Source organism: Bos grunniens, chromosome 24 (assembly GCF_055505025.1).
Source record: "Bos grunniens cultivar Pamir isolate PY7600 chromosome 24, Bosgru_T2T1.0, whole genome shotgun sequence".
Taxonomy (NCBI): Eukaryota; Metazoa; Chordata; class Mammalia; order Artiodactyla; family Bovidae; genus Bos; species Bos grunniens.
The window spans coordinates 44,531,954-44,544,683 of NC_141188.1; the positions used below are offsets into that span (position 1 = coordinate 44,531,954).

At 42.7% G+C, this 12,730-nt stretch overlaps 1 protein-coding gene across 9 annotated transcripts in view; it reads right to left on the bottom strand.

The window, feature by feature from the left end:
- Window positions 1-12,730, bottom strand: part of SPIRE1 (spire type actin nucleation factor 1) — a 163,120-nt gene that overhangs the window by 38,517 nt on the left and 111,873 nt on the right. For all 9 annotated transcript variants that reach the window (XR_015153982.1, XR_015153983.1, XM_086373253.1 and 6 more), the window contains 2 exons: window positions 4,572-4,649; window positions 2,602-2,766 (listed from right to left, as the gene is read on the bottom strand). Coding sequence is in view for 7 of the 9 variants with exons in the window: in XM_086373253.1 (XP_086229379.1) it covers window positions 2,602-2,766; window positions 4,572-4,649 (243 nt within the window). In the remaining 2 variants the exon portion in view is untranslated. The remainder of the gene's footprint in view (window positions 1-2,601; window positions 2,767-4,571; window positions 4,650-12,730) is intronic.

Genomic DNA, 12,730 nt, shown 5'->3' on the forward strand with positions numbered 1-12,730 from the left:
GTAGGCAGATTCTTTACCATCTGAGTCACTTCTATAAATTCCAAGCAAAAGACTCAAAGAGGGACATAACAGAACACGTAGTCAAATTATTGATAGACGAAAATATTGAAAGCAGCAAAAAATGACTATCACATAGAAAGTGAAGTCGCTCAGTCGTGTCCGACTCTTTGTGACCCCATGGACAGTAGCCTGCACCAGGTTGCTCTGTCCATGGGATTTTCTAGACAAGAGTACTGGAGTGGGTTGCCATTTCCTTCCCCAGGGAATCTTCCTGACCCAGGGACTGAACCCAGATCTCCCGCACTGTAGACAGACGCTTTACCGTCTGAGCCACCAGGGAATCCTCAAAAGATTCACAGGTGATTTCTTATCTTAGAGGCCAAAGGCAGTGGGATAATGTTTAAAATTAAACAAAAACAATTTCAGCCAAGAATCCTATACCCAGAAAAACTCTACTTCAAAATGAAGAAGAAATTAAGACATCTTCAGGCAAACAAGCACTAAAAGAGTTCATCACTAGGATCTCTGCCCTATAAGAAATGCTAAAGGAAGTCAATTACGCTTAAAGAAAATAACAGTAGACCATTAACTTGAAGCCATAAGAGAACACTGTGATAATTGTACATAACAAATAGGACAATCTAGATGAGACAGACAAGTTCTTATAAAGATACAAACTACCAAAACTAAGAAGGAACAAAGGGAAGGAAGGAGGGAGGAGGAAAGAAAGGAAGGACATGAACCTGACCAGACCTGTAATAGGGAAAGAGATTAAATCCACAAAAATCTCCCAACAATGAAAAGCCCAGGACCTGAAGACTTCACTTGTGGATTCTACTCAAATATTGAAAGAATTAGTCCCAACCCTTTACAAACTGTTTCAAAAATTAGAAAAAGAGGCATCACTCCCCATTTTACTCTGTGAGGCCAGTCTTACCCCAATATGAAGGCAGACAAAGACATCACAAGAAAATAGTAGACGAAACTCCTTCTGAACATGGACACAAAAATCCTTAAGAAAGTATCAGGAAGTACTCTAGCAGCATGTTAAAAGGATTGTACATCATGACCAAGTGGGATTTATCCCATAAACACAAGGGTGGATTAACACACGAAAAATCCATCAATGTAATATGTCACATTAACAGAATGAAACAAAAGAACCCACGATTGTCTTTATTGATGCAGAAAAAGGATTTGTCAAAATCCAACACACTTTTATGATAAAAACACACAACAAACTTGGACTGAAAAGAAACCTCAGCATGATAAAAGTCACTTGTGAAAAAATCAAATGCATTCCCCCTAAAATCAGGAATCCAACAATACTATGGATGCATGCTTTTGCCACATCCATTCAACAAAGAACTGAAGGTTCTAACTAGGGTGCCCACCAGGCATCCAGATTGGAAACGAAGAAATAAATGGATACTTTTTCACAGATGACATGAACATACAAGTCAAATAAAATACCCTAAATAACTAATCAAGAAAACTATTTTACCTAATAAGCTCAGCAAAAAGAGCAAAAAAAATGTTGTTACCATGTCCCTGTACTTGTAAGAAAGAGTAAATTTGAAAATACATGGCAACATGAGCCAAGGACACATCTAAGTAAGGACTCTTCTAATGAGTGGGTGGTTTCAGTGGAGACCTGAGAAATGAAGAGAAATGAATTACGCAAACATGTGAGAGGAGGCCTCCAGGAAGGGCTCAGCTGCAGGTCACAAGAGGCACCTTTTAGGTAGTGGCAGAGACCAGGGCAGTAAAGGGGGGCCAGCCAGGAAGGTGGCAGAAGGTGAGGGCTGAGAGGCAACCCGCACCAGACTCTGAGACCAAGGTCAAAATGGCTGCTTATTCTGAGTGTGATGGAAAGAGTGGAAGGTTTTATGCAGGGCAATGACATGGTCACATTTTCAATTTAACAGGTTTACTCAAGCTGTTTTGGGGACGAGAGTAAGAAAAGAAGATCACCTGGAGGCCAAAGTAATAGTCTAAATGAGAGGTGATGATGGGCTCTGAAATGGAGGTAGTGAGATTCAGGACACAATGCAGAGGTAAAGCTAGCAGGGTTCCAATTCTAAGAGCTTAACTCAGGATTTCACTGGAGCTTTTGAAAAAGACTTATATGCAAGGTTATACAAAACAGCCTGCTTATAACGAGACAACCTGATCAGCTTAATAAACTCTGGTGCAGCTGCAGCTGAGAAAGATGCAGTCACTTAGAAATGATGATGTTGAATATACAATGACACGGGAAAACACTCACATGTTATGTGAAAATGCTCACATGTTACATGAAAACAACTGGTCACAGGATGAAGTATTCAATATTAATCCACTTTGCCCAAATAAAGTGGACAGAAAAAAGACTGAAGGTTATGCACCAGCCTGTTAGCAAACTTTCTGTCTCACCTGTGAAATTACACATTTGTAACTTTTCTTCTTGAGCTTATTATATTTACCAACTTTTCTATAAAGACCATGCATTAATTGTATGAGAAGCAATAATTTTTAAAACGTCATAGTGAGAAAATTTTTAACAAGCAAGATTACCAAAAACCAACCATTTGAATCCATGAATAGTTTCCTGTTACTTACCATCACTTTTCGCAAAGTGTATCTTCTGGATCGAATGTCATCCATTAGCATCTCGTATGGGGTGAGCTGATATTCAATGGGCAGCGGGTTGTACTGCCGCTCCTGGACCTTCTTGAGCTTTACTCCATTCCGCAAATCCCTCATCACCTGTACCCAGAACCGAGCCTGAAGGAGCCAAGGGTGGAAAAACATTTGTGAGTAAATTTACTAATTTACTCTAAATAGTTACAGTCATACAGAAGAAATTAAGAGCTTGGATTACAAAACACCAAATAAACCAAACAAAAACTATTTTAAAAATTAGATTTTAGGGACTAAAAAGCAGGTAGAAAGCCAGTCGAGAATCCACCAGCTCTAACTGTGGAGACACCTGGATAAAACCCTAACTCACCCCTGTGCCACCTGCATCCAGCCTCAGTGCCCCTCGCGTCCCACCTATCATGTGGCTCTGTGCACTGCAAAGGTGTGGCTTCTCACACTGGACTCTGGCTTTGGCTCTGCGACTGGCTTGGCCACTGGAATATTAGTGGACATGACACAACCAAAGGCTTCAACAGCAAATGTACAAGGGCATGTCACTCTGCTCCTGTCACTCCACGGAAACACCTAGTGTGGGTTGGCACAAGGCCCTCCGGCAGGATTATCCAGGAGAGAGATGAAGCAGAGTGGAACCACCACTCTGGTCTACAGATGCATGAGCTGAGTAAACACTACTGCTTTAGGCTGAGGTACAGTGTTACGTTCAGTTACACAGCGCTACTGTGATCACAGCTAACTGGTACAACCACCAACTGCCAGTGGACGTCCAAGCAAGTTGTTTCCCATTTCTGAACCCTGGCTTCCTCATCAATAAAAAAAAGTGATACCTTATAACTTGTGGAGAGCTGAGGTATAGTGTTCTACACAAAGAAAATGCTCAAAAATGACAATTTTTGTGTTGTTACTGTCTTTTTACAAATTATTTAATGTCAAATTCCTTATCTATAAGTAACACCAAGTTGCTTTACCGCCCGCCCTTCAAGAAAATGAGATATATGTGAAGTATTTATAATAAAACATATTAAATATGTTATTATTATACTTTACCCTTTTGTTATCCTGCCTGTAAGCTGTCATAGTCTCAACTTCAGTAAAGAGAATATATATTTAACTGAAATATTATACAGTGTTAAAAATTAACAAGTGGCTCAAATAGCTACATAAATGTATGTTAAACTAATCAAACTGTACTTTTAAAATATAATGCAACTGTTATGTACACTACACCTTAATAAATCTGTTAGAAAATGACAAAATCTAACAAGGGCAAAAGCAACTTGTTCCTAACGTCCTAAACTGTGTTTTCTGATTTCCTCACTCTATGTGTCACTATTTATCCAGGACCCTTAACATGAAAAGTCAGAGCCCTACCATGTGTCTTCCCACTAACACCTGAACACACAGCTCAGTCCAGCTTCACATAGTCACTGTCCTGTCCCGACTCTGAGTCCTATGTGAAGGCAGTGACCCTCGAGGTCAGCAGGCCTAGGATCTAGCACCTTGCTGGAGAAACAGCAGACATCCAGAGGGGTCACATGAATATACCACAGTCATCTGTCCTGGAAATCTGTCTTCTTTCTCATGGGGGCAGAAACGCTACATGACCCATCTGCATTCCCAGGCCCCAATCCAGTTTGACTATTCACTGGATAACAAACAGGCCTCACTACAGCCTCACTAAAGCTTTAAACAGAGCTTCAACTCTGACTTACACATAAGATACTAAGATACCAATACACTTAGAAAGGTCAATAGTGTAGAACACTGAAATTCTCAGAGACTCTGGGGGGGGGGTCTAATAAAATCAGATAGTTTTCAACTTGGTATAATATCAATTCATACGGTACTCCTTAAGATAAACTAGCATTATAATCACATGATATGATTTCTCCAACACTAAACAGAATACAGAGAATACCCAGCCATCTTACCCAGTCAGCATTTTTCAGCTCTTCCAGGTCTGTGTTAGATTCATCACTCTTCTCCATTTCTTGAATCTTCTTCAGATTCTACCAATTAAAATTCAAATAAAACATTTATGCATAAAATTTCATTGAACTACCTTCTCAAATTAAAATTCTGAATGAAAGTGAAAGTCATGTCCGATTCTTTGCAACCCCCATGGATAGTCCATGGAATTCTCCAGGCCAAAATACTGAAGTGGGTAGCCGTTCCCTTCTCCAGGGGATCTTGCCAACCCAGGATCAAACCCAGGTCTCCCATATTGCAGGCAGATTCTTTACCAGCTGAGCCACCAGGGAAGCTCTAGATATCTTCAGAAGACAGAGTGCCTGAAGAGCCATGGATGGAGGTTTGTAACACTGGACAGGAAGCAGTGATCAAAAGCATCCCCAAGAAAAAGAAATGGAAAAAGGCAAAGTGGTTCTCTGAGGAACCCTTACAAATGGCTGAGAAAACAAGAGAAGCGAAATGCAAAGGAGAAAAGGAAAGATATACCCATCTAAATGCAGAGTTCCAAAGAACAGCAAGGAGAGATAAGAAAGCCTTCCTAAGTGATCAGTGAAAAGAAATAGAGGAAAACAATGGAATGGGAAGACTAGAGATCTGTTCAAGAAAATTAGAGATACCAAGGGAATATTTCATGCAAAGATGGGCAAAATAAAGGAGAGAAACAGTATGGACCTAACAGAAGCAGAAGATATTAAGAAGAGGTGGCAAGAATACACAGAAGAACTATACAAAAAAAGATCTTCATGACCCAGATAACCACGACGGTGTGATCACTCACCTAGAGCCAGACACCCTGGAGACCAAAGTCAAGCAGACCTTAGGAAGCATCACTACGGACAAAGCTAGTGGCGGTGATGGAATTTCAGCTGAACTATCTCAAATCCTAAAAGATGATGCTGTGAAAGTGCTATACTCAATATGCCAGCAAATTTGAAAAACTCAGTGGTGGCCACAGGACTGGAAAAGATCAGTTTTCATTCCAATCCCAAAGAAAGACAATGCCAAAGAATATTCAAACTACCACACAACTGCACTCATTTCACATACCAGCAAGATAATGCTCAAAATCCTCCAAGCTAAGCTTCAACAGTATGTGAACTGAGAAATTCCAGGTGTACAAGCTGGATTTAGAAAAGGCAAAAGAACTAGAGATCAAATTGCCAACATCCATTGGATCACAGAAAAGCAAGAGAGTTCCAGAAAAACATCTACTTCTACTTTATTGACTACACCAAAGCCTTTGACTGTGTGGACCACAACAAACTGTGGAAAATTCTTAAAGAGATGGGAATACCAGACCTTACCTGCCTCATGAGAAACCTGTAGGCAAGTCAAGAAGCAATAGTTAGAACCAGACATGGAATGATGAACTGGTTCCAAATTGGGAAAGAAGTAGGTCAAGGCTGTATATTGTTGCTGCTGCTGCTGCTAAGTCGTTTCAGTCCTGTCCGACTCTGTGCGACCCCATAGACAGCAGCCCATCAGGCTCCCCGTCCCTGGGATTCTCCAGGCCAAGAATACTGGAGTGGGTTGCCATTTCCTTCTCTAATTCATGAAAGTGAAAAGTGAAAGTGAAGTCGCTCAGTCAGGTCCGTCTCTTAGCGACCCCATGGACTGAAGCCTACCAGGCTCCTCCGCCCACGGGATTTTCCAGACAAGAGTACTGGAGTGGGTTGCCACTGCTGCATATCATCACCCTGCTTATTTAACTTCTATGCAGAGACATCATGTGAAATTGCTGGGCTGGATGAAGCACAAGCTGGGATCAAGACTGCAGGAAGATATATCAATAACCTCAGATATGCAGATGATACAACCCTTATGGCAGAAGTACAGTTCAGTTCAGTCGCTCATTCGTGTCCGACTCTTTGTGACCCCATGAATCGCAGCACGCCAGGCCTCCCTGTTCATCACCATCTCCCAGAGCTTACTCAAACTCATGTCCATCGAGTAGGTGATGCGATCCAGCCATCTCATCCTCTGTCGTCCCCTTCTCCTCCTGTCCCCAATCCCTCCCAGCATCTGGGTCTTTTGCAATGAGTCAACTCTTCGCATGAGGTGGCCAAAGTACTGGAGTTTCAGCTTTAGCATCAGTCCTTCCAATGAACAACCAGGACTGATCTCCTTTAGAATGGACTGGTTGGATCTCCTTGCAGTCCAAGGGACTCTCAAGAGTCTTCTCCAACACCACAGTTCAAAAGCATCAATTCTTCGGCTCTCAGCCTTCTTCACAGTCCAACTCTCACATCCATACATGACCAATGGAAAAACCATAGCCTTGACTAGACGGACCTTTGTTGGCAAAGTAATGTCTCTGCTTTCCAATATGCTATCTAGGTTGGTCATAACTTTCCATCCAAGGAGTAAGCGTCTTTTAATTTCATGGCTGCAGTCACCATCTGCAGTGATTTTGGAGCCCCCAAAAATAAAGTCTGCCACTGTTTCCACTATTTCCCCATATATTTCCCATGAAGTGATGGGACCAGATGCCATGATCTTCATCTTCTGAATGTTGAGATTTAAGCCAACTTTTTCACTCTCCTCTTTCACTTTCATCAAGAGGCTTTTGAGTTCCTCTTCACTTTCTGCCATAAGGGTGGTGTCATCTGCATATCTGAGGTTCTTGATATCTCTCCCGGCAATCTTGATTCCAGCTTGTGCTTCTTCCAGCCCAGTGTTTCTCATGATGTACTGTGCATATAAGTTAAATAAGCAGGGTGACAATATACAGCCTTGCTGCTACTGCTACTGCTAAGTTGCTTCAGTCGTGTCCGACTCTGTGCGACACCATAGACAGCAGCCCACCAGGCCCCACCGTCCCTGGGATTCTCCAGGCAAGAATACTGGAGTGGGTTGCCATTTCCTCCTCCAATGCATGAAAGTGAAAAGTGAAAGTAAAGTCACCCAGTCGTGTCCGACTCTTAGCGACCCCATGGACTGCAGCCTACCAGGCTCCTCCATCCATGGGATTTTCCAGGCAAGAGTACTGGAGTGGGTTGCCATTGCCTTCTCCAATACAGCCTTGATGTACTCCTTTTCCTATTTGGAACCAGTCTGTTGTTCCATGTCCAGTTCTAAGTGTTGCTTCCTGACCTGCATATAGGTTTCTCAAGAGGCAGGTCAGGTGGTCTGGTATTCCCATCTCTTTCAGAATTTTCCAGAGATTTTTATGATGCACACAGTCAAAGGCTTTGGCATAGTCAATAAAGCAGAAATAGATGTTTTTCTGGAACTCTCTTGCTTTTTCCATGATCCAGCAGATGTTGGCAATTTGATCTCTGGTTCCCCTGCCTTTTCTAAAACCAGCTTGAACATCTGGAAGTTCACGGTTCACGTACTGCTGAGGCCTGGCTTGGAGAATTTTGAGCATTACTTGACTAGCGTGTGAGATGAGTGCAATTGTGCAGTAGTTTGAGCATTCTTTGGCATTGCCTTTCTTTGGGATTGGAATGAAAACTGACCTTTTCCAGTCCTGTGGCCACTGCTAAGTTTTCCAAATTTGCTGGCATATTGAGTGTAGCACTTTCACAGCATCATCTTCTAGGATTTGAAATAGCTCAACTGGAATTCCATCACCTCCACTAGCTTTGTTCATAGTGATGCTTTCTTTCTAAGGCCCACTTGACTTCACATTCCAGGATGTCTGCCTCTAAGTCAGTGATCACACCATTGTGAATATCTGGGTAGTGAAGATCTTTTTTGTATAGTTCTGTGTATTCTTACCACCTCTTCTTAATATCTTCTGCTTCTGTTAGGTCCATACCATTTCTGTCCTTTATTGAGCCCATCTTTGCATGAAATGTCCCCTTGGTATCTCTAATTTTCTTGAAGAGATCTCTAGTCTTTCCCATTTTCCTCTATTTCTTTACACTGATCGCTGAGGAAGGCTTTCTTATCTCTCCTTGCTATTCTTTGGAACTCTGCATTCAGATGTTTATATCTTTCCTTTTCTCCTTTGCTTTTTGCATCTCTTCTTTTCACAGCTATTTGTAAGGCCTCCCCAGACAGCCATTTTGCTTTTTTGCATTTCTCTTCCATGGGGATGGTCTTGATCCCTGTCTCCTAAACAATGTCACAAACCTCCGTCCATAGTTCATCAGGCACTCTATTAGATCTAGTCCTTTAAATCTATTTCTCACTTCCATTGTATAATCATAAGGGATTTGATTTAGGTCATATCTGAATGGTCTAGTGGGTTTCCCTACTTTCTTCAATTTAAGTCTGAATTTGGCAATAAGGAGTTCATGATCTGAGCCACAATCAGCTCCCAGTCTTGTTTTTGCTGACTGTATAGAGCTTCTCCATCTTTGGCTGCAAAGAATATAATCAATCTGATTTTGGTGTTGACCATCTGGTGATGTCCATGTGTAGAATCTTCTCTTGTGTTGTTGGAAGAGGGTGTTTGCTATGACCAATGCGTTCTCTTGGCAAAACTCTATTAGCCTTTGCCCTGCTTCATTCTGTGCTCCAAGGCCAAATTTGCCTGTTACTCCAGGTGTTTCTTGACTCCTACTCTTGCATTCCAGTCCCCTTTGATGAAAAGGACATCTTTTTTGGGGTGTTAGTTCTAAAAGGTCTTGTAGGTCTTCATAGAACCGTTCAACTTCAGCTTCTTCAGTGTTACTGGTTGGGGCATAGGCTTGGATTACCGTGATATTGAATGGTTTGCCTTGGAAACGAACAGAGATCATTCTGTCGTTTTTGAGATTGCATCCAAGTACTGCATTTCAGACCCTTTATGACAGAAAGCGAAGAGAAACTGAAGAGCCTCTTGATGAAAGTGAAAGATAAGAGTGAAGAGGCTGGCTTAAAACACAACATTCAAAATACGAAGATCCTGGTATCCAATCCCATCAAGTCATAGCAAATACATGGGGAAGCAATAGAAACAGTGACAGACTTTTATTTTCTTGGGCTCCAAAATCACTGCAGATGATGACTGCAGCCATGAAATTCAAACACGCTTGTTCCTTGGAAGACAAGCTATGACCAACCTAGACAGAATATTAAAAAGCAGAGACATACTTTGCCGACAAAGGTCCAGATAATCAAAGCTATGGTTTTTCCAGTAGTCATGTATGGATGTGAGAATTGGACCATAAAGAAGGTTTAATGCCAAAGAATTGATGCTTTTAAACTGTGGTGTTGGAGACGACTCTTGAGAGTCCCTTGGACTGCAAGGAGATCAAACCAGCCAATCCTAAAGGAAATCAACCCTGAATATTCACTGGAAAGACTGATGTTGAAGCTGAAGTTCCGATACTTTGCCCATCTGATAGGAAGAGCCACCTCACTGGAAAAGACCCTGATGCTGGCAAAGATTGAAGGCGGGAGGAGAAGGAGACGATAGAGAATGAGATGGTTGGATGGCATCACCAACTCAGTGGGTGTGAGTTTGAGCAAGCTCTAGGAGATGGTGAAGAACAGGGAAGCCTGGTATACTGCAGTCCATGGGGTCACAAAGACTCAGACATGAGTGAGCGACTGAACCACCACTACCAACTTCAGATAAAACATACTGAAGCAGATAGTACAGAATCTACTCCTGTGTGAATTTCAGCCAATTTCAACAGATGGTGATTACTGAGTCTGTGCTCTAGAGCCTGGGAGCCACAATTACTGGGCCTACGTGCTGCAAATACTGAGCCTGTGTGCCTTGAGGCTGTGCTCCGCAAGAAAAGCCACAGCAATGAGAAGCCCGCACACTACTACTAGAGAGTAGCCCCCACTCACCACAACCAGAGAAAAGCCTATGCAGCAATGAAGACACAGCATAGTCATAAATAAATAAATAAAATTATTAAAAAAATAAAATAGACGGTGGACCACAGAGGGACAGACTAGGAGTTTGTTCTGGTTTCCTTTTCAGCCTTGTGGTTGAACCTGTCACAACATTAATTCACATTTCAGCTGTACTGACGTCTCCATCAACTCCATCTCCATCAACTCAACGTTGTATCCATCATTAATCACATAGATTTAACTTCCTGTTGTTTTTTTTTTTCTTAACTAAAGTCCTCTTTTCATCTCCACTGCAAATCCCTTAATCCAAACACCATCTGACTCTGCCTGGATGTCTGGTTGCTGCCCTGCCCCCAGCCTTGTCTCCCTCACTGTCTCCTCCAGTTCCTCCTCCAGAAGCAGGCTCAAAAGAATCTTTAGAGTTCCAGGGAAGCCCTCCCCTGCTTCCTGGTTAAGCCAAGTCTTCCTATCATACAAGTTGCAGCACCATAAACCTCTCCTCTGTAGCCGTCACCAACTCTATAATTTTATGTTTGTACCTTCCCTCTAGACTTCATGAGGCAGAATTCTACTCTCAGAAGCTAATACAAATATTGGCATTTTTGAAGCTCAATATCTATTAATTTAAAGGAGGAATTTCAATATATAAAATGCCCTTTATTTATTTCTGATGGAATCTGTATAATACTGTGAAATGGCTAGCACAATAAGGTTAGTGACCACTTCTGCCACCTTCTGTTGTTGCTTTTGTAATAACAATTTAATTTGTAATACAATTACCTTTTGTTGTTGCTTTTGTAATAACATTAACATTTACTTTCTTAGCAGTTTTCTCATGAACGGCAATCATCGTGTTGTACATTACATGCCCAGAACTTAAAAATGAAAGTTTGTACCCTTTCAGTTGCATTAATTCAATGTTTGTAATTTTAAGAAAACACTGGTAGGCAGGACATACACAACCATCCCTTAGTACTCCTGGGGCTTGGTTCCGGGACTGCTGGTGGACTCTGAAATCTGCAGGTGTTCAAGTATCTCACTGGCCCCCTGCATCTGCAGTTCTGCATCCGTGGATGCATCGTGTAAGGACTGTGTATAAGCGGATCCTCACAGCTCAAACCTGTGTTACTCAAGGCTCAGCTACACTCACATGTTAGTCACAAATCTGTGCTATACCACTTCAACTCACAGTAACTCAACCCTAATATACTTGCTAAGCCTATTTGTCTGACTATGTCTGGACTGGGTTTAAAGGCATTGTATGAAATCTGGTTTACTCTATATGAAAATACTGAATGAATCCTTACTACGAAACATTTCTAAACCATTTATTTTTAGCTTCTCAGCATCTGGGGTTGACCATCTACACAGAGAATATATAACACCCCTGGGAGGTGGGCTTAGCCAAGGGAGCTGCCTTCAAGGAGTCCTACCCTCTGGGCAGCCCCTCCAGTCACTGGTCCCTGCAGAAGTACACGGGTCAGGCTACTCCAGCTCCCAAGCTCCCCGTGGGATCATCCAAGACCTGCTGTCCTACATCACTGTTATCTTTTCCCTCACCCCTTGCAGTTGTGGCCCAAGTAACCCGAATAAACCTTCTGAATTCAAATTTCAACTCAGAGTCTACTTCCTGGTGGGACTCTGTCCATAGATGGAACATTTTACAAATATGGTAACGTGCATTTATCAGAAACAAAACTGACATGAATTTTATAGGCAGAAGTCACTATTTAAAGATATTCTGACTCACATCAAGTGTTGGAGACCCTGAGTGGGCACTGCTGTTGTTTCAGAAGCCCTGTTCTGCCCCCTGACAACAGTCCCTCTTGCCAGGGACACATGACTGGGCTCAGGCCCAGGCCCACAACCTCATTGCCATCACAGGTGGGGATAGTACCCTGACAGGCAGCCCAGGCCATCTCCCCCTGCGGTGGCTGGCTCCCGAGTAGGTACCTGACTTGTCTTCCTCCCAGACTTTCTCACCTCAGTTCACAGAAAAGACTTCCTGCTGGAGTTACTGAGCTGACAGAGTGAGGATGTGTGCAGACTGTCAGCTGGCCAGCCTTTTTAGGAAGAGCCTGTGCTGGGGGCATCTGGAGAGAGGATGCTATCCTGATTACTGGGTGTGAGGTACTGGATCCAGCCCTGCCGCTGCAGTCCCTGGGGTTGCTAAGAGTCGGGCACAACTGAGTGACTTCACTTTGACTTTTCACTTTCATGCATTGGAGAAGGAAATGGCAACCCACTCCGGTGTTCTTGCCTGGAGAATCCCAGGCACGGGGTAGCCTGATGGGCTGCCGTCTATGGGGTCGCACAGAGTCGGACACGACTGAAGCAACTTAGCAGAAGCAGCAGCAGCAGCTCCCCTCAAGCTAAT